Source organism: Galeopterus variegatus, unplaced genomic scaffold, assembly GCF_000696425.1.
Source record: "Galeopterus variegatus unplaced genomic scaffold, G_variegatus-3.0.2 Scaffold297, whole genome shotgun sequence".
Lineage (NCBI taxonomy): Eukaryota > Metazoa > Chordata > Mammalia > Dermoptera > Cynocephalidae > Galeopterus > Galeopterus variegatus.
In genome coordinates, this window is record NW_007726408.1 from 238,657 (window position 1) to 261,000 (window position 22,344).

At 33.1% G+C, this 22,344-nt stretch overlaps 1 protein-coding gene across 1 annotated transcript in view; it reads right to left on the minus strand.

Moving 5' to 3' along the window:
- The window catches only part of LRRK2 (leucine-rich repeat kinase 2), a 136,051-nt gene that overhangs the window by 55,529 nt on the left and 58,178 nt on the right, over window positions 1-22,344 (minus strand). Inside the window, exons 21-31 of the mRNA XM_008567142.1 lie at window positions 17,105-17,223; window positions 15,580-15,649; window positions 14,867-15,084; window positions 12,695-12,945; window positions 12,252-12,400; window positions 8,887-8,980; window positions 6,576-6,762; window positions 5,251-5,432; window positions 2,872-3,101; window positions 1,833-1,960; window positions 114-332 (exon numbers count right to left, since the gene is read on the minus strand). Coding sequence (XP_008565364.1) covers window positions 114-332; window positions 1,833-1,960; window positions 2,872-3,101; window positions 5,251-5,432; window positions 6,576-6,762; window positions 8,887-8,980; window positions 12,252-12,400; window positions 12,695-12,945; window positions 14,867-15,084; window positions 15,580-15,649; window positions 17,105-17,223 — 1,847 coding nt within the window. The remainder of the gene's footprint in view (window positions 1-113; window positions 333-1,832; window positions 1,961-2,871; window positions 3,102-5,250; window positions 5,433-6,575; window positions 6,763-8,886; window positions 8,981-12,251; window positions 12,401-12,694; window positions 12,946-14,866; window positions 15,085-15,579; window positions 15,650-17,104; window positions 17,224-22,344) is intronic.

Genomic DNA, 22,344 nt, shown 5'->3' on the forward strand with positions numbered 1-22,344 from the left:
TTAAGATAGCTGCTCTCTTCTCAAGACTCCTGGCACCTCTAAGCAGCTGCACAACATGAGAATGAATCAAATACATTTATCTACCAGCCTACGTAGGCATAAACCATGATTACCTTGAAATTAAGGCTCTCATTTACGATGGTTTTCCGAAGTTTCGCCAAAGCATCGGATTCCTCTGTGGCATTCACAAAGTGGTAATCTCGTATTGCAGGGAACCCTCGCTTATTCAAGAGCTCCTTGGTGATTTTACTTACGCAGGCTTTGCGCGCCTTCTCATCAGAAATATCCAAATGTGTGCCGACGAGAATCACAGGGGAAGAGGAAGCACGGGCCTGGAGGCAAAGACACGAAACACTCCTGTGCTGGCTTTGAAATCGGGATTGCTTAGTTTCTGTGGATATTTTCTTTCTATGAAATTCACTTGAGTAGAAATAAGACACTAAAAGACTCCAAAGAAGAAAATAACAACTGTCTTTCCTCCTTTCAATCTAAGAAAAAAATGTAACCCTTAAGAAATTTTAAAAAGTCACTTCCATTCCCCTTCTTAATCTAATTCTTACCATTGTTCTGGTGGACCATACAGTAGTAGTGGTGTAGTTTTACTTTTCTTTTTATTTTGCAGTCCTTAAAGTGAGTTATTTGCTATGCATGCTTCTAAATAAAATGAGCATGTGACAAATCCCCAAATTATATCTAGTTGACATAATATGGTTTATTTCTCTTCCTTATCTGTGAATTTAATCTCCTGAATTCATTTTAAATTCATTCAATGTGGGGGCTGGCCAGTTGGCTCAAATGGTTAGAGCACAGCCTTATAACACCAAGGTCATGGGTTCAGATCCCTAGACTAGCCAGCCACCAAAAAAAAAGAAAAAAGAAAAAAGGGTCATTCAATTTGGAGTCTACCATGAAAGAAAAAAAGCCACTAAAATAATATTACTGCCACTGTAATATTTGCTCACATTGGCTAGCTATAATAAAGCCAAGAAAAGAGAATTTCAAAAGATCACCCAAATTACAAAACAAGTTTGTATGCAGCTAAGTTACATGCCAAAATGTCCTGACACAAATCTTTTTAAGGTCTTTACTCATAGAAGAGCTCACTGGAGCATCATTTAGTGAGCAGGCACTCTTACTTTGCTCTCAACTCTAAAAAGCTATATTACATGAAGGAATAGCTGACAGCATGAGAGCAAGGCAAAGAGTAGAAAAATGACAAAAAGGAGATGCCAAATATAAGAGCATAATAACCTGGGACCATTTAAAGGGTAGAAACTGAAGGACCTCGTACTAAATTGCCAACGAGGACATAACTGATCAGGTGCAGATTGCTTTTCTTTAGCATAATTTATTTTAAATTAGATGTGTTGATAGTTCATTTAAGAAATAATGTGATTTAAAATAGTTGAACACACATGTTTTCAAGTTTTATAGTATAAAAGGGTTACAGGCACAGATAGTGTGTTCCATATGGAAGACACTACTTTTGTGTCATGACTTAATTACTCTGAAAATTTCCCAACTCAAAATTTTAGTGCTTCTAACTTTCTCCTTTTTAATTGGTTTATTTTTTTTAATTGACGCATACCAATTGTATATATTTATGGGGTATGGTGTGATGTTTCAATACATGTACACAATGTGTAATAATCAAATTAAGGTAATTAGCATATCCATCACCTCAGACATTTATCATTTCTTTGAAAAACTATTTGAAGAGACTGTTTAAAGCAACTATTTGCCTAAAATAAATTATCTTACACACAAAAAAATTAATTAGAATTATTTTCTATTTTCAAATGATTAGAACAGAATCTGCTGACGGTGTTTACCTTTATATTGAAGAGCCAAGGCTTCATGGCATCAACCTCAGCTTGTCCTTTGCTGAGGTCATAGACAGCCAGGTACAGTGCTCGCTGGGTCATAAAGTGGGGATGAGTACTATAGAATTCCTCACGGCCTGAATTAAAATTGAAGATTTTTTTAATAAATAAAGATTGAAGATCTTCCAGACAGTAGGCAAGAATTCTTTCCTCTTTTTTTTCTTTTTATAATTGATTTATAAAATTAATACATATTGTAACAAATAATACACATTGTAATTACACATACTTATGGGGTACAATCTGATGTTCTGATGCATATATATGTTGTATAATAATCAGGTCAGGGTAGTTAATGTATCAGTCACTGCATGCCTTTATCATTTCTTTGTGGTGAAAACATTCAAAAGCCTCTCCTCTAGCTATTATGTAATATACAAAACTTAACTGTTAACCATAGTCACCCTACTGTGCAATAGAACATCAGAACTTATTTCTCCTATCTAATGATAATTTTGTACTCATGAGCCAGCCTCTCCCTGTTTTCCCTCCCCCACCACCCCCATTCTCTGGCAACTTACCATTGTTCTACTCTCTGCCTCTATAATATCAACTTTTTTTTTTTTTTAGATTGCACAAATGAGTGACGTCATATGTAGGCAAGAATTCTTTAAAAAAGAAAAAATTAGGGCATACTACTATTTGTTATTTAGCATACTAAAAAGAGAAAAACAATCAACAATATTTAGAGGGCCATTCTGGGTTTTCACTAGAGACTAATAACTTTTAGCATATCTATTAACTACCAACCAAGTATTTAGCCTCAGCTGTCACATACCACTTCCTAATATTTCCTTCCATGTACTTCTCCATTTTGGTGGCAAAGCTAAAATAAATTAGGAGAAGTAAATGGCTTTAGAATGATTCTACAGGATCTACTCACTCTATATATATTTTTTCTGTATTGGAACAGAAAACCCAGTTTTTAAATCCCTGTTTTAAGTAGAAGGTAAAAGTAAATTTTTAAAAATTCTAGAGAAATAAATACCTGCAAAATCCCACACATTCAGAATGAGGTCTTTCTTCCTTTTGCCTCTTATTTGGATAGGCCAGTCTTTCACATCTATGCCAACTGTGGCACTTTGTATGCCAATGTCTGATTTCTTGGTTTTCATTAATTGCTGCAATAAGGTGGTTTTACCACTCCCAGTGTTTCCCACAATCATAAGTTTCATTCGGTTATAAGGCACGGCCTTTTTTAACCGCTGTTGAAGAAACCTAGTATTTGAAAGATAAAAATAAGTCAATAAACTGCTTAACAGTACACCTGAGATTTAGGTGAGTTCTTATGCATTGAATACTTCTAAGCATCAGAGTATTCTAAAATATAATATGCAGAAGAGTGCATACATATAACTAGTAATGCGCATGCCTTTCAATGCACTGCAAATGCATATATTTTGTTAGTGATTTTAGTATAGTTGATAATGTTTGATAGCATTACCAAATATAATAACACGCTACACTATCACCAAAAAGAATCAAAATGTTAAAATATGTTTGCAATACTAATTAAAAGGCAATATATATTAATACATATATATGTATGTATGTGTATCTGAATTTTTAAACAATACAAATAAAACTCTTAAAATTATAAAGCATGAAATTTTACAAAGCCCTTATAACATAGAACCAAGGTAGAATATGGATGTATACTGTTAAACTAATAATGAGGTCATATTCATTATATTACATACGTGCACATACATATTCACATATGGTATAAATGATGTACAGATATATGAGAATATTCATATATGTCACATATGTGTATATGTATATATAGTGAATATAGATAGATCATATTGAATGCATTATAAACACATACATACAAACTATTACACTTTCAGCAGACATTAACATGCTGCCATTCCTAATAATCTTAGTGTAAAAACAACTGAAATTAATTAGATGGGCTGTAGGTGGCTGAACAAAACCACATTTAAGATAATAGTAGATTTAAAATGTTACCAAAAATATAATGGACATAGAAAGATATATTTTAATCTGTGCTAAAATGTTGCCACAGTTTAAAATTAGAAAAGTAAACTAAATCATAAGTGAATTTTAGGGACTAGTGACTGATCCATTGCCATAACTAACTAACAGGAATATGACCAACATTACTGATTATGTGGCTAAAAAGTCAATATTATATTTCTTGTTTTATTTATTTATGAAGAATTCAACACTCTGAAAAAAAAAGGCAGTCTTAAAAAAGAAAATGATGCCTACAATATCTAAACTGCTCCAGGTCTGTCTTTTCTAAAAATGTTAAGCACATTTAAAACTATTTAGTTATGTAATAACTTGATAATATAGTGTAATATATTGAAAACTAGCTCTACTAAATGGTTAGCAAAAATTGAACCAATTTTTACATGAACATCTTTTCCAGTTTCAGGAGGGAGGGAAAATCATGAGAAATAATTATGTAGGATGAGGGGCAGTCATGTATTGCAGAGGATAACAAACTCTTTCCTTTCAAATTAAGTCGAAGTCAGGAGTTCAGAAAATGAAATCCTTCCTCATAAAAAGAGACAATGAGTTAAATATAAATTTAAGAGAATTTAAGCAGAAGAGAATTAGGTAAGTGTAAGTCACTGGTAATTCAACAGTTTTTAATTGTATGCCAGACCCTGTGTTAGGTGCCAAGAATCAAATGGTGAGTGAACACAGCCACGGTCCATGCCTTGCTGGATATTATAATCAAGGTAAGGATACATTGAGAGGTGATATTTGAGCTGAGACCTGCAAGACAGAATGACTTTGTGGAAAAACGAGTAAAAAATTTTATGAATAGGTGAAGACTAACTTGCTGGAAGGGAATAAAAGGTGGGATGAAATCTGTTATCAGAGATATTTGAAATTCCTAAAGTATAAACACCAGAAACAGTGATATCTGGGAAATTTTGGTGGTTTCAAAAATGATCATGGTGAGTAGGTTACTCATCCTCATAAGCAAAATCATAGTAATTTCATATCATGTCAATAACTGTATGTTAACTATTTGCTGTATGAAATGCATCATGAGAAGTTATTATCTTCTATATTTCTTTACATTGTGAAATTGGTAACAAGAGACCAATTCCTTACAATTTCCTTTTAGAGTCCATTTCTACTGAAAAGAATGATAAGGAGGAGAAGCCACTCAACATTAGCTTGACTAAGAGAAATAAAAAACCTCTGCACAGGCACTATATAAATATATTCATTAAATAAAAGGCAAATGACACATAGAATATTAACGTTAAAAAGTACTATTCATTTTTCCCTGAAGTGTAACTATACATCCACCAGAGTCACAGACAGAGAAAATCTGAACCAAATTTAATAAAAACGAATAGAAGCAAAATTATCTAACCTTATGATGTCTTTGGCTTTATATCCTATATGTTTAAAATCAAAATTTAGATGCAGTTCATCCAAAGGAAGATCCCATATTTTGCTTAATTTCCCCATTTCATTGGGAAAGAATCTCAGTTCCAAGTTGTGGCTAACATCAAAAGATGTCAGATTTTCAAGACAGCCAATCTCAGGAGGAATCTTAATGAAATTAAAAAAAGAAAAAAAACAGGGCAAAAATCTGTTGGTGGGAAGGAAGAAATGTGTAGTGCCGAGAAAAAAGGTGGCGATAGGAAATGAAAAATGCTCAGAGATTCCATCAGCAATGTGCACAACCTTTCAACAGAGTTCTAAAACTTTCCAAAGGCTAGCCATAAGTTTTCAGTATAAATGCTTTAAAACATAAAAACATACATATAAAGAACTTACCCCCAAATAATCTATGTCACTTACTCCTAATCTTTAAAAACCCAATATCCCCTAGCAACATGCTTCATCTCCTCGCAACATTGACAATAATAAAGTTCTTCACAGTTATCTGAAGTCATTACCTGTGGCTTTGTGCTGTTCCCTGACACTGCCTATGTTTTTCAGTAAAACCATGAAGATGTTGTCACTACAAACTTATATACAATTTAATGTTAGCAAAATACAGCTACATGTTTATACTTTAGGTGGCATCTTAACTGGAGTGTTTTTGTTCCATTCCAAGTTTTTAAGCAAAAAGCATTACATTTAGAATACAAAACCTTCATTTGCTAGAAAAAATTAAGTACCAAAACATATTAACAGTTATTCAGAGCCTCACAGTATCAGAAACGTAATCCTTTTTGGTATTTATAGGCAATAGGCTTAAACTCAGAAATATGTATATTTTCTGAGACAAAGGGATAATCACTCTCAGATTTAAGAACAGAAGGCATAGAGTAAGGCAAAGGAGGTTGATCCGTTTGGGTGAGGGGTAGCATGGTGAAGGAATGCAGAAATTAAAGAATGGAGGGAAAAAGTCAGCTGAAAAACACAGGCTATGTATGGCCCAGCAACAACTTGAGAAATGTAGAGTATCCGAGAGCCTGTTAACAGATCAGAGATTTAGTTATAAAATGACACACTTAAAGCATAACGTGCTTCCATGATTAAATACACATATTCACATAATTCTTTAAAAATATAGCACAAAAGTAATTTTTTTTCAAGGAAATTAAGTTATGTTACTTAAATTTTAAAATTTCTTATTTTAAAAGCAAGAAATACCAAACAGATTTTAAACGATAATTTGTAATAATGCATATATGAAGTATATTTTAAAACTGGTAATAATTTTAAATAAAGATGACCACTTACCTCCTTCAGTTTATTATGAGAAAGGTGTAGTTTCTCTACTCTAGACCATGCACATGCTTTTTCACTCAAGTCCAAGATACTGATCTGATTATAGCTAAATAAGAGTTCTCTTAAGTTCAAAGATTTCCAGTGTGTAGGAGCTGGCAGATATTGAATATTATTGTTGCTCATATCTAAAGTCCGCAAGCTAAAACAATACAATGTCAAGATGAAAACCAAATGAGTGTTTCCAAAATACATTAATAACATTACAAGTCATTTTCACCAGAGTGAGAATAAGACATAACTTTTAAACTCACATTATTTACATTTGAGTACGCATGTGACTTTATGTGTACATATAGGAATAGATAGGCTATAAAAAGGGCATGTTTCAGTAACAACAAAATTTAAATGATTAAGAACCACTAAAAACAAAACTCAGGTCAATTTTCCTACTTCAGATACATAAAAATGTCAATCTCAGAATGAGGGAATGACTCAGTGTTTTACAAATGTTTATGGCACATGAGAAATCCTAATTAAGAAATGCAAAAATGGTCATTAATATTCCTGCCTTCTATACAAGATTTACAAATGTGTAAATTTACAATTTACTCCCACTCATTACTGAGGTTGGGTCCTAGAGTTAATTAATGTTGTGTGTGGGCACAGCCTTTTGCTAGCTTGTCTCGGTGTGATAAAAATCACGACACTAAGTGTGATGCTTTGCATACAGTAGGCCCTCAATGTAAATTGATTGCTTTCATGTAGGAATATGCTACCCAGAGATTGCAGGATGTAGCAGAAAAACACATGTCGCACATGAGTGTATGCGTGTAGGAGTGTAGGAGGAAAAAAGACAGTCAGAGATTCTGGTATATTAAACTGGGTAAAATATTAAAAGGTTGCCTGAACTTTTACATCTGTATACTGATCCCTTTCACCCAGCATATTTGAAGCTTCGTGAATTAATTATAAGCTCACATAGCAGTACTGCCTGCTAGGAAAAGTTCAGTTCTGCACAGCAATAACTGTACTATTATTTTGAAATTTTACTAGATTTTCCCCTATTTATTTTATAAAAATACATGGAAAACAAGACAATGAATATGACTGTATTAGAGATAAGACATATATGTTTAACAAGCAATGCAGTTGAAACAAAGCTGAGAATCACTAGGTTTTCTAAAAGCGGTGCCTCTTTAGCCTCACTCAGGACTTAATCTGACCAACTGCATGTTCATTTGAGAAACAAAATAAAATTAAAGAAATATATACAAAATGATGGAAACATATACCTGAAGATGCTGCCTAATGTATGGTGTAACTAGGGACTAGTTAATATTTTTAGTTCTCTGGGAAGAAACTTTCTTTATGGCAATGGTATCTCCTAGTCAACAATCACAAATATTTGTCTTTCAAACACAGTTTCAGGAATATATTATGTTCAAAATATGGGACCACCTAAATTCAATAGATGCCTATATGTAGGAGTTGAAAGTTGGAAGTTGAAGTACCAGTGTTTACGAAATGTGACTTTGGACAAATTATTTCATCTAATGAAGCAATGTCCTCATTACAAAGTGGAGATAACAACAGTAGCTATCTTATAGGATTTTTAGGAAGATCAAAAAGATAATCAACTGTAGAGCAATTAAAACAGTCTTTGACAATGACACATTCTAAAGCTAGATTTAACTTAGCTATTGAATGTTTGCTAACACCTTCTATGGCTAAAATATAATTATTATGTATCTATATGTGTATATTTTTGCAATATATACTTTGAATTTGGTTTATAATGTATGACACATTTAGAACATCATTTAAGATGACAACACAGTAGAAATCTAATCAATGACTAAATTTGTAGTTAACAGGAAGCTTTTGTTTTTATTAAATTAATCAAAAAACCTCAAACCTGGGACTATGTAAGTTGTCCTAATCTTCACCAAAAATTTCACTGAAACATAATTTAAGTATAGTTTCAAATTTAATAGTATTTTGACAACATATCAACCTCAGAGCAATTGAAATTTTTAAAGTTTAATAGCCAGTGTAATCTCATTTGATTATAATAATGCAGCAATTAATTAAATAATCTTAGATTGTTTTTAAACAGTAGCCCACTAAATTAATATAAAAGTTTAAAGTCCAAGTAGTGAGTTGGGTCTTTTGTCTAGTGAAAATCAAACATTCATACATGTAAAAACATTAAGCTGAATAGATTCAGAAATCAATTACATTTATATGCCTAAATAGAAACTGTGTTTCTAAAGGATATGTTCCAGCTCATTTGGTTTTAAAATTAAAATAACAATAAACTTACTGTGGGAGATTTAAAATTGCTTCTGGAATACATGTAAATTTGTTCTGAGATAATTTTAGGCATGTTATGGAAGCAGGCAAAAGAGGCACAGCAGCTAAAAGAAAATAAAAATCAGAAAACAAACATTATAATCATTTTAACTAGATTTCCATTAAATTCAACAATAAGAACAATGATGTATCACTTAATTTAACTTCCATTTTCACACAGACAATAAAAAACTCCTTTTTAATACTTATTTTAAAAACAAGCTTAATACTACCACTAAACAATAAAACAATATGCCATACTTAGTATCTTTTAATCTGAAAACTAGAGAACTGTATAAATATAAATTCATCTACTCAACATTTCGACAAAGTAAAAATTATTAGAATAGTCATTGCAAATTATATATAATAAATATTATATGACATAGTCATGTATTGTTAATTCAAATTACACTTAAGTGCCTATAACAAAACACTTTTGAACACCTTACTAATATACGATATGGTACAAGGATAAAAATTCTTTACAGTACCATCTCATAAAGTGTTCTATGAAATAATAATGAATGTTACTCGATAGAAGTATTCTTTGAATATTCTCTTCTTAAGAGATCGGGAAACATTAGGTAAAATAAAGTGAAATATCTGATTTTCAAGAGGGAAATACTGTATGAGGTACCTCCAAGGAATAAAATTCTGTGGAACACAATTTGGGAAACTGAACAAATCAAACAGCCTTTTTTCTCATCTGTAAAATAGTGCAGCTAGACCAGATGAACTCTGAGATTCTCTACATATCTACAAATCTGTTCCTGTGAAAATGGCTTGAGAAATTATTTCTTAGCATTTAAAAGGTTAAAAATATGGGTTATGCTTTATCTAGAAAATCTTCAAGAGTCAAAATGTTCCGGGACACTGTTAGAAGCTGTCCTCCCAAGAAACAGAAATACACATATTTCCAAAAAGCATTTGTGGCAAAATAAATGAGTAGAAATGATTTTCCACTTAAGAATCAAGATTCTTGTGGTTCAGATTTTGTCTGGAAAACAAGTATAAAATTAAAGAACTGAAACTTTATTTTCACATAGAATTATTTTTAATATTTAGTGGTCCTGTTCAGATGTCACCTCCAAAAGGCATTTTCTCAAAGTGAGACCACTTCTCAAACCATTAAGGTTGTGTAATGCAATGCAAAACAGATTTTTGAACTGAGGTCTAGCCAAACTTTCAAAACTAGGTAATTAATTGCATGCCCCTGGAACATGTCACACAAAAATCCCAGTGCTTGTTTCCTTAATTAGGCAGGCAGAGGTCATACCTGTCTTACCCTACAGATTTTTGTGAGATTCAAGGGAGATGGTATATTGACCACAACCAAGCCAGTGGGTCCTTTGGGATGCTCTTGTAAATACTACAGACACAGAAACGCTTCCCTAATGCCACAGCCTGAATTAGATTCCCTTGAGGTATCCCCATAACATCCTGAAACTTTACCACGGCACTTAGCAAAATATACAATTACATTTATTTGTGCCATTATTATTTAATGCCTGTCTTCTGAACTTAATTACAAGTTCCTTAAGGACAAAGACCAAGTTTGCTTTGCTCACTAGTGAGTGAATCACTCTATTCCCAGTTCCAGTCTCATGGTAAGAACATGGTCAACAGTGTGGGAGAGAGGGAGGGAGGGGAAAAGGAGGAAAACACTTTGCAAACTCACATGGCTTTTATCATTATTATTTTCTAAAGTTTTGACAAACTAAAATATTTTAAAATATGTAATTATACTGTATTCTGCTACTAAGAAGTCTTAAAAATAATTTTACCAAGTTAGGTCCAGAATAATCAAATGGGTGGCAAGGTGCCCATAGTCTCTATTACGGGAGATAAAATGTGGTGAGTCCCTGTCTATTGTCATAAAAGTATTTTGTACCTTCATATTAAAATGTTCACACAGGCCACAAATGAATGCGATTCCCTATATTATCTCACATGCTAAGAGAACTTAGGGTATTCCACAACTTTTAATAAAAGTCATGACTATATTTTATATTATGGTAGTCCCCCCCTTATCTGCGGTTCTGCTTTCCACAATTTCAGTCACCAGCCGTTGCTGTCAGAAAATATTAAATGGGAAATTCCAGAAATAAACAATTCATAAGTTTTAAATTGTGTGCCATTCTGACTAGCATGATGAACTCTCACGGTGTCCAGCTCTGTCCTGTCCAGAACGAGAGTCATCCCTTTGTCCAGGGTCTCCACACTGTATCTACTGCCTATGAATCACTTAGTAGCCATCTCAGTTTCAGATAGAAAAAACACAGTATATAGAGTTTGGTACTATGTGTGGTTTCACACATCCACTAGGGGTCTTGGAACATGTCCCCTGGAGGTAAGGGGGAACTACTCTATTATAATAACTTGCAAGGAGCAAGAGCTGAATGAATACACATTAAATTTACTATTTGGAAAACTGTTTAATGTTGAATTTTACTTCTAAAAACAGCAACAAAAATAATAGTAATTGCACTTAAAATTCAAAAAGTTTGCTGGAAAAACCCTCAGTATGAAACTCAGTGTTCCAGAATGCTTCACCCAGCTCAGGCAGCCATGTGCATTTTTAGTTTAATACTCCAAAAGGAACTTCAGTATAATCACTATTTGTAGGCCAAGTCATTGTCATCTTAGCCTATGACAATTACAACCTGCTAAAATTTTTTTAAATTACAGACTATTTTTTAGAGCAACTTTAGGTTTATAGAAAAACTGAGCATGAAGTCCGGAGAGTTCTCATATACCCCTCCTTTCCTACCCACCACCTCTCCACACATATTTTCCCCTATTATTAACAACTTCCATTAATTAAGCACATTTGTTACAATTGATAAGCCAGTACTGACACATCATTATTACACAAAGTGCATACTTTACATGAGGGTTCACTCTTGGTGTTGTACGTTCTATGAGTTTTAACAAGTGTTTAATGACATGTATCCACCATTCCAGCATCATACAGAATATTCACTGCCATGAAAACCCTCTGTGCTCCTCCTATCCATCTCTCCCTCCTCTTAACCCCTAGCAAGCACTGATCTTTTTACTGTACCCATAGTTCTGCCTTTTCCAGACTGTCTTATAGTTGGAATCAGACTGGCTTCTTTCATTTAGCAACATGCATCTATTTCCTCCATGTCTTTTAATGGTTTCATAGCTCATTTCTTTTTATCACCATCCTGCTAACTTTATTTTTGAAACTCCAGCATAATATTTAAACTGAAACACCACCTTAAAATCCCCACCTAAAATGCCTATATACGGCTTATCCTGTAATACTTAGAAGGTCTTGTAAGGAGGAAACCCATACAAAATACTTACCAAGAAAATTCATTCTGGCACTGAAACTCTCCACTTTAGGACAAGCCTCAAGAAAGTTCTCTGATAGGGATGAAATATGATTTTTACTAAGGTTTAAAATCTTCAGTTCCTTCAGGCTCAAGGGGGAACATGTCCCTGATATTTTATTTCTAGTTATGAGACAAAATGAAGATTAGAATGTATAAACTCATATATTTTAAAGAAAAAAAATCAAAGCAATTTGCCTTCAAAAATAGCGTCTAAGCAGATTTTTAATTTTAAAATTAGTTGTAAAAATTTGTCAATTGATAGAATAACATAAAATAATATTATAATAATGTTATACTATTAATTACCTCAATCTTATTCTTTAAAACTCATTATAGAAATGTCAGCATATTATGTCAACCTGAGAAAGTTCTATGTAAGACAACCCTTTTGTCTTTAATGAAGCCCTTTCTTACCCTTCTAAAATGAGCTGTTCCAATTTCTCTACCACATCAGCGAGGTTCTCAGGAACAGAAGACAGCTGGTTATATGACAGGCTGAACTGTTTCAGGGTTGAACATTTCACTGCAGGATCTAAAACTACTGAGGGTCCAATGTCATTTCGAGAAACATCAAGATTGGCAATACAGTTCATTTTCAACAAGTAGGAGGGAAATGATGTAAATTTATTACTGTGCAAGTCCAAGTGTGTCAAACACTTCAGAGTCTGAAATGACAATATTTTAAAATTCTAAAATGAACCATCTGAGAAACAAGTCTAGCTAATATTTCTGCTTTCCATACCTCTGGTTACTAGAGCCACCAAGATTGGGTTTTTTTTTTTTTTAATCAAAAACAGAATCCACAACAGAATTTCAATGTACTGACTGGCCCGATCATCTCTGCTGTACTATAAGTAAAACCAGGAAAATTCAACAGGTACACTATCAAAATCAGGTTCACAAAAATAGGGTTTAGAGGTTAATTTAGATTTTTTATAAATTATTTCTGCAAAAAGCAAAAAGGAAGCAGAATGGGCCTTAACGAATATTTGAATCAATGATTTAATCAATAAGAAGTACAACATAATCCTGGGAATACATTTTTTTTAATGGTAGCTTTTCTAAATGATTATACATTTTAATATAAATAAGATTTAACCATAAAAGTCATCACATATAATCATGTTTCATTTCAGAACCTCCTCTTTTTTATAGAAAGTTTTGTTTCAAAGCTCTATTTTCTATTTTTAAGCAATTTCTGATTTTACAATGATAATAGCAAACCTCCATTTACATATGGTGTCAATTTTTAAAATCTTTGGTATGGATTACCGTCAAGGGGCTAAAATACCAAAAAAGAACGTTGATCTACACTATTTGATATATAAAGATTTATTAATATATTTATCCTCACAAGGAATTCTAAAGAGTTTGATGTGATTATAAAGGTTTATTAATGACTCTTAATGACCCATAAGTTGTTTCCAAATTTCTGCCTTTGTTTCAGATCCCACCAGCTTATTTAAAAGGAAGGATTTTAAAATTATTTATTCCCAAGGTTTAATCAGGACATTTTCTTGTAAAAACAAAGCGCCATCTAGTGGTGTCATTTCAGAATTTCTCCTAAGAGAAAGTTCTGAGTTGGTCCGGTCATTGAACGCCCTACTGTGTGTCATCTTGTCATGTTCTGTTCAAATTCTCTTCGTTTTAGGTAGGATAAATTCTAGTATTCTTTTACTTACTCACATAACAAATATTTATTGAAGGCTTACCAAGTGTCATCCATTAGCTTCACCACAAATTAATTCAATCAGTATCTACTGAGCCTCTAAAAAGCTAAATTAACCTCTAAAACATTTTTGTGAACCTGATTTTGATAGTGTACCTGTTGTATTTTTCCAGGATTTACTTATAGTACAGCAGAGATGATTGCTGTACCCAGTCAGTACCCTGAGGTCAGGCCTTCCTAGGCACTGGGGATAGACAGGAACCAGCCTGAAACAATTTCTGTCCTCAAAGAGTTTGCAGTTTAGTGGGAGGAATATATGTTATGTCAAAATTTATGAGTGAATGAGAAATGCGGAAAAGCATCGCAGGCTAAGGACATGTAAACCAAGCAGATAACCAGCCTAGTATGGAGGGAAGGAGAGAAGAGAAGCAGAGGGTGAGAAAGTGAATAAACTGAAACCTAGAATTCCTTTTTAATAGAATTTCCATGTCCACCACCTGTGCTCAAAGACATTTCTGAACACCACACAGACTAAGATACCTGTGTGGAAACCAGAGGAATGGAGGAATTATTGTCTAATGATACAAAAGTAGAATCTTCTTCTGAAAGATTTAAGTTAGAAATAAATGCAAAAGCTCCTTAAATGTCTTGAGAGATAGGGCCGGCCCGGTGGCGCACTGGATAGTGCGCCACTTGGGAAGCGCGGCAGCGCTCCCGCCCAAGGGTTCGGATCCCACATACAGACCGGTTCCCGCTCACTGGCTGAGCGAGGCACGGGAGCAGCACCGGGGGTTGCAATCCCGTTGCCGGTCCGGTGCGGGGGCGACACTGAGGGTTGCGATCCGTTGCCGGACACGGAAAAAGACAAAAAAAAAAAAAAAAATGTCTTGAGAGATAGAAGGATGAATTAAATTTACTTCACATAGCTGTTGAGGAAAGCTCGTGAGTGCATTCTGGTGAAGCTCCAGCTTTTCAAGATGCTCCAGATGACCACTTATGCAGCATCTCTGGCTTAGGGCATCAATGTCTCTTAGTTCATTTGCTGAAAGGTCTAATGATGTAATATATTCTCTCTCAGAAGCCAGGGAAGAAATGCTGTCTGAATGCCTCATATGGGATTGAAGTTTTGATGACCCTTTTGTCAAAAAAAAAAACAATGGAAATATAAGCAAAGAATTTAAATTCACAGGGTAAATATTTAGTGAGAATCTATAAGTGTCAGGCTCTCTCAACACACTAGAAATTCAGTAGAAAACCAAACTTTGGAACTTGCATTCCAGTGGCAGAGATGAACAGTAAATAGAAAATATTTAATCAAGTGGTCTAAGTGGTGTTAAAAAAAGAAAAAGTCCTGGAGAAGGGGGTGTAGAATGGCATGGATGGCATTATTTACATTTCAGAAAACTCATCAACAAGATTAAAATGTCCTATAATATTCATCAAAGGTAAATTCTTAAATCTATAACTATATTTCAATTTTCCATAGCTTGTGGAATCATTAGGTAAATACATATGAAGGTTATGTGAGATGAAATTGGAACCAAGAAAATTTGAACAATCAGAGGAAATTTAACAAAGCATTGTGTTCTGCCCAAAATATCTACTAACATGGTTATATCCAAATACTTACTGAGTGAATCATCTGAAAAAAATATTTTTCTTTTCCTCCTCGGTAAATCTTCATGATCCAAAATGGGCCCCTGTTAAACAAATAATAATGTTTATTTTAAAAATTACTGTCTGTTTTTTTTTTTTTGAGAAGAGAACATTTTTATATGGAAAAAAACATAAAATTTTAATGAGAATGAAAGATATAATTTTAGAAAAAATGGGCAAGTACAAACTAAGCGCCCAATCGTGAAGGTAGAAAACAACACATTTTAGTGTCAAAATGACCTTGGAAAACATTTAGTCTTTCCCCTGTCTTTTAAATACAATTAAGAAACTGAAAGGTAGAGGGGTTGAGTCAAAAGGCTATATATGTACAATTTCTTTCATCAATTAAACTACATTTTCTAACTAAGCTGTTTATATAAATTAGGACTGACATATGCAATTACTGAGACCTAATTTAACCTATTCAGCTATGGTCATTCATTTCACCCTTCTCAAGATTTAGAATTAACATAAAATAACCCTCATATTTTTAGTACTGAATTATCAAAATTAGAGCAGAGGTTAGCATAAATCTTTCAAAGTGAACCTGAAAATAAAATGGAACCCAATTTTCCCAACTAGAATTATCAGACCCCTCATGGAAATATACCATAGTTCTTCTGTAGCTGCTAAACATACAAGAGATTAAAACAATAATGGTTTCTTAAAAATTAAATGATTCTCAATACCTATGTATACACATATATGTTTTGATGAACAATATTATGCTATTCAATTTTGCTCAGTGTACTTCAGGCTCCTATTTGGTTCCTTAGATATCACTATAAGATTTCTAGCTCAAGTACTCATAAGATCAAGCCACATCATTAGGCACAGACCTAGCCTGATCTCCACAGACATGGAGCTTTGAAAAGAAAGAAGAGTAAAACCATTTTGAAATGCACTCAGTTGGTAGATATATGCCCCAAACAAATTCATACTCTACATGCTCAAAAGTCTGCAAATGTGAATTTAACATAATTTAGTTTATGTCTAAAATGTTTTCATATATATGAATGTGCACATACACACACACACACACACACACACACACATCCTTGACTTATTACAGGTTTATATCCCAATAAACCCATCATAAATCAAAAATGCATTTAATACACCTAGCCTACCAAATATCATAGCCCACCTTAAATGTTCTCAGAACAATTACATTAGCTGAAAATTGGACAAAATTACCTAACATAAAGCTATTTTATAATAAAGTGTTGAATATCTCATGATATCTATTAAATACTGCATTGAAATTGAAAAACAATGTTTATATCGGTACTCAAAGTACAGTTTCTACTGAATGCATTTTGCCTTCACACCATTATGAAGTTGAAAACTCGTTAAGTCGAACCATTGTAAGTCGGGGACCATCTATATAGTTTTCGTACATCATAGAATCTGCACCAATTGCTCCTAGCTTTGGCACAGATTTTAGTTACCAAGAGAATATCAGCAGCAAAACACAACATAATCACAATTTAACTTACCAATGAATTGGAATGCCTTTGCAAATTTGGTGAGCAACGCTGCAAAGCAGGATCGTGGTAAAATTCTCCTACACTAATTGAATTTGATTTCTTTTTCACAAGAAATGAGCCTTCACTTCCTATTTTGAAATGATAAAATAGCATGAAGATGAGTAAGGAAAGCTGATTCAATCATAAGATGTTAGTATCTTAGTTCAATCATGAGAGATTAAATATCTTTTCATAAATGGAAATTTCACAATCAATTTCCTTTGTAACATCTTTAAAATAGAAATGATAAACCATGTTGACTTTTCATTTTAAAAATTCAACTACATTTTTCTTCATCCATAAACGTTTTTAGAAAGGCTGTCATAGACTAGACACTGAGTAAGTGCTGGATAATGATAAGCAGGAAAAATAAATAAATCTATGCCTCAAAGGCTCTCATAGCACAGTAGGAAAAAGTCAAGTAAGTCAGTAGTTACACATATTACAACAAATACATGTTGTGCAGGAAGCAAAGTGTGAACTCAACCTGATCAATGTCACTCTTTTTTGTTTCTCTGAATTTTTCTTATACATTTTTTTATTCATATTTTTTAAATAAATTTTTTAATCTTGCTTTAAATATTGGAATCATGCTTTATTTAACATTCAACATTTTTGAGTATATCTCTATTTGAATTTCATATTTCATGGTTTCTTTTACGGAATGACATGAAAATAAATGCAGTGAGTTTAGTTGGCAATAATTGCACTGTAAAATAAGGAAAGAGAACTACTTTTAAAATTAAGACTTTCCAATAAAATAAAGATCAATAAATAAATCCTACTATTACATATAAATAATGTGAAGGCATATGTAAAAATTATTTAGGAGATTTTAAATTCCTCTACTCTTTATCTTAGAAAAACGAAGTATTAATTTTAAAAGTCAAAAACAAATTATAAAATCTACATATCCCAAAATCAACTTTATAATATTCAGTATAAATCTTGATAGAAGTACTTTCTGCCTGGTTTATTATTAAAATGTATTTAATTCTATAATTTAAATAATGTTATGCTTAAGAATTTTAATAAAAAGGAATTCATAATTTTATATATCTTATAATGATTATTACATTTTCATAATTATCTAACTTCATATGTTTGTGAAAGATCTACTAGCATATTAATTATACAAGCACCAGAGTGCATTTTATAATTATTTTTATATTAACATTTCTAATGTTCTCCTTTATTTAAAAATACTTGAAGAGAATTCTTTCAGGCATGATGAAGTAACAAGCCCAAACTCAACGTACCCCTATAATCAACTAGAAAATTGGACAAAAAATATTAAACAACTGAATTCAGACATTGAGCCACAGACAGCACAGGACTAAAACAAATTATATGAGTCCTGTGATCATCCTGGCCTTGTGCCTGGAGACAATTGAACGGCAATAGACACAGAGAGAAGAAACTTCAAGTCTATTGGCTTTCCTGAGATGAGGCAATGGAAATAAACACTCATGAAGACTAATGTAGCTGGAAGTTCTGAGGCAGAATTACAGAAAAAGATCTCCAATAATCTGTATAGAGGTTTCCGACAGATGTGCACTGTAAGAAGTGTACGAGGGAATTCTTACAGAGGAAGGAATTGATACTAGATGTAAACTTGGATCAATACAAAGAGGTTAACTCATCACAAAAATTATAATCTTTAAAGTTTGTGCACCCAATAACAGCTTCAAAATACCTAAGGCATAAACTGATAGAACTAAAAGGATAATGAATAAATTCATAATTACAATGTCAACATTTCTTTCTCAAATACAAGTAGAAAGAAAATATGATAAAGATACAGAAGACTTGAAAAACACTATCACTCAACCTAATAAAGTTGACCCAACAACAGCTAAATATACTTTCGTTTTAGTTGCACATGAAACATAACCAAGGTAGACAATACATTAGTCCACAAAGCATGTTTCAATAAATTTAAAAGGATAGAAATCATGAGAGAAGGTTCTCTGGCCAAAAAAATAATTAGAATTTTTTTCTAGATAACAAAAAGTTATCCAGAAAATATCCAAATATTTGAAAAATAAACAACACTCTTCTAAACAACCCATGAATCAAAGAAGTCACAAAGTAACTTAAAATTTTTTAAAAACTGAATGAAAACAGAACATATCAAAATTTTGGAATGAAGCTAAAGTGGTGTTTAGAAGAACATATATAGCTTTAAATGCTTATATACTAAAATAAAAAAGATCCAAAAATTAGTGTTCTAAATTTCCACATCAAGAATCTATAAAAAGAAGAGCCAATTAAAATAAAAATAAGTAAGAATAAGGAACTAATAAAGATTAAGCAAAAATCAATGAAAAAGGAAACACAAACAAGAGAGAAAACTAGTGAAACAAAAATCTGATTCTTTGGAAAGATCAGTAAAATTGATAAACCTTGAGCTAGACTGAACAAGAAAAAAAAAGGAAAGACACAAATAACCAATATCAAAAACGGAAGATCAGACAAAGCACAGATCCTACAAACATAACAAGATAATAAGAGAATTATTATAAATAACTTTAAACAAATAAATCAGGCAACTTAAGTGGACATATTCCTTGAATGTCACAAATTACCAAAACTGACTCAAGAATACAAATCTATTAAATTTATTAAATTTGTAGTTAAAAATCTGCCTCCCCTCAAAAATTCCAAACCTAGATGACACTTACTGTTGAATTCTATCAGACATTTGAGAAGGAAATAATACCCTTATACAAACTCTTTCAGAAAATAGTGGAGTTGGGAACCCTTCCCAACTCATTTCAAGAAGCCAACATACTGTCATAATTACAAGGAAGAAGAAAACTACAGACCAATATGGATGCAAAATCATTAATAAATTTTAGAAAATAAAATCCAGTGCTACATAAAAAGGATAATATAACATGACCAAGTGATATTTACCCTAGGAATGAGAGTTTGGTTTGACATTAAAAAAATCAGCCAAGGGCCGGCCCGGTGGCACACTGGAGAGTGCACCGCTTGGGAGCATGGCGGCGCTCCCGCCGAGGGTTTGGATCCCATGTGGAGACCGGTTCCCGCTCACTGGCTGAGCGGGGTGCGGGCGCAACACCGAGGGTTGAGATCCCGTTGCCGGTTCCCAGTACGGGCACGACACCAAGGGTTGCGATCCCGTTACCGGTCAGTAAAAAAAGAAAAAAAGGAAAAAAAAAATCAGCCAATGTAATTCATCATATTAGCAAAATAAATGGGAGAAATATAATCATTTCAACAGATGCTCACAAGTATTTTCCAATACCCATTAGTGATAAAAAGGCTCAGCAAATGATGACTGGGAAGTAGCTTCCTCAATCTGATGAAGGACATCTATGAAAAACTACAGATAATGCCATATGTAATGATGAGAGACTGAATGCTTTCCTTCTAAATTTAAAAATCAGGGAATGATGCTCAGTCTTACCACTTCTATTCAATATAGTAGTGGAGGTCCTAGCCAGTGCAATAAGACAAGAAAGAAAAAGACATATGGATTAGAAAGGAAGTAAATCTGTCTTTATTAGCAAATGGCATGATTATAAACACAGAAAATCCTACAGAAGTACAAAAAAGTACTAGAACTCTTAAGTGAGTTTAGCAAGTTCACATGATACAAAGGTAATATACAAATAAATCAATTGTATTTCTATATAACAGAAGAAAACTATTGAAAACTGGAATTAAAATACAACACTATTTACAATAGTATCAGAAAACATGTAATATAAAACATTAAGAGAAATGTCAAAAGATAAGTTATTGAAAACATATGCCATATTTATATGTCAAAAAAACACACTAAGATATAAATTCCCCCAAATTATTATTTTTATATTAATTCTATAGTATTATATGAGAAGTCTTCAAAAAGTTCATGAAAAATATGTGTTACGAAAATCTATGCATGGATTTCAATTTTGTTTTGCACCAAAATAAACTCATCGTAACTTGTTATAACATCTGAACAGGATCTAGTCTGAGGCATTGAGGAAAGTAAGACACCAGTTTGGAAAAAGCCCCTATCAGAGCAACTTAAATTCTGCCAAAACTGAAGCAAGAACAAACATCAAGTTAACGGTGAAGGTTGGGTGGAAGAATCATGAAATCACTGATGCTCTATGAAAAGTTTGTGGAGACAATGCCCCAAAGAAATCAGCGTTTTACAACTGGATAACTCAATTTAAGAAGGGACAAGATCATGTTGAAGATGAAGCCTGCAGTGGCAGACCATCCACATACATTTGTGGGGGAAAAACTAACCTCGTTTCTGCCCTAATTGAAGAGGACCAACGGTTAACAGCAGAAACAACAGCCAACACCACAGACATCTCAACTGACTCAGCTTACACCATTCTGACTGAAAAATTACAGTTGAGAAAATTCTCCACTCGATGGGTACCAAAACTGTTGTGCCAAGATCAGCTGCAGGCAAGAACAGAGCTTTCAACAGAAATTTTAAACAAGTGGGATCAAGATAATGAACCATTTCTTTGAAGAATTAAAACAGAAGATGAAATATGGCCTTTCCAATACAATCATGAAGATAAAGCAGAATCGAAGCCATGGCTACCAAGTGGTGAAAGTGGTCCAAGTCAAAGCAGAAGCAGACTGGTCAAAAGCAAAGGTCATGACAGCAGTTTCTGAGACACTCAAGGCATTTTGCTTGCTGACTTTTTGGAGGGTCAAAGATGACAACGTCTACTGATTAGGACAGTGTTTTGAGAAAGTTAGCCAACGCTTTAGCAGGAAAAGCCTCATCAGATAGTCTTTCTCCACCATGACAATGCTCCTGCTCATTCTTTTCATCAAACATGGCAATTTTGCAAGAGTTTCAATGTGAAATCATTAGGCATTCATCTTACAGTCCCGATTTGGCTCCTTTAGACTTCTTTTTGTTTCTTACTATTAAAAAAATCTTTAAAGGGCTCCTAATTTTCTCCAGTTAATAATGTAAAAAATATTGCATTCACATGGTTAAATTCCCAGGACCCTCAGTTCTTTAGGGTGGGTGGTACATCACTTACAAAAGTATTTTGAATTTGATGGAGCTTATGTTGAGAATTAAAGTTTATTTCTTTAATTTTTATTTTTTAATTCCATTTTCCATGAACTTTTGAAGTCCTCTCATATTATATAAGTAATATGTTATTTATAATAAAAATTCCAGCATAAAAAAAATTGATTCAAATGTATATTGA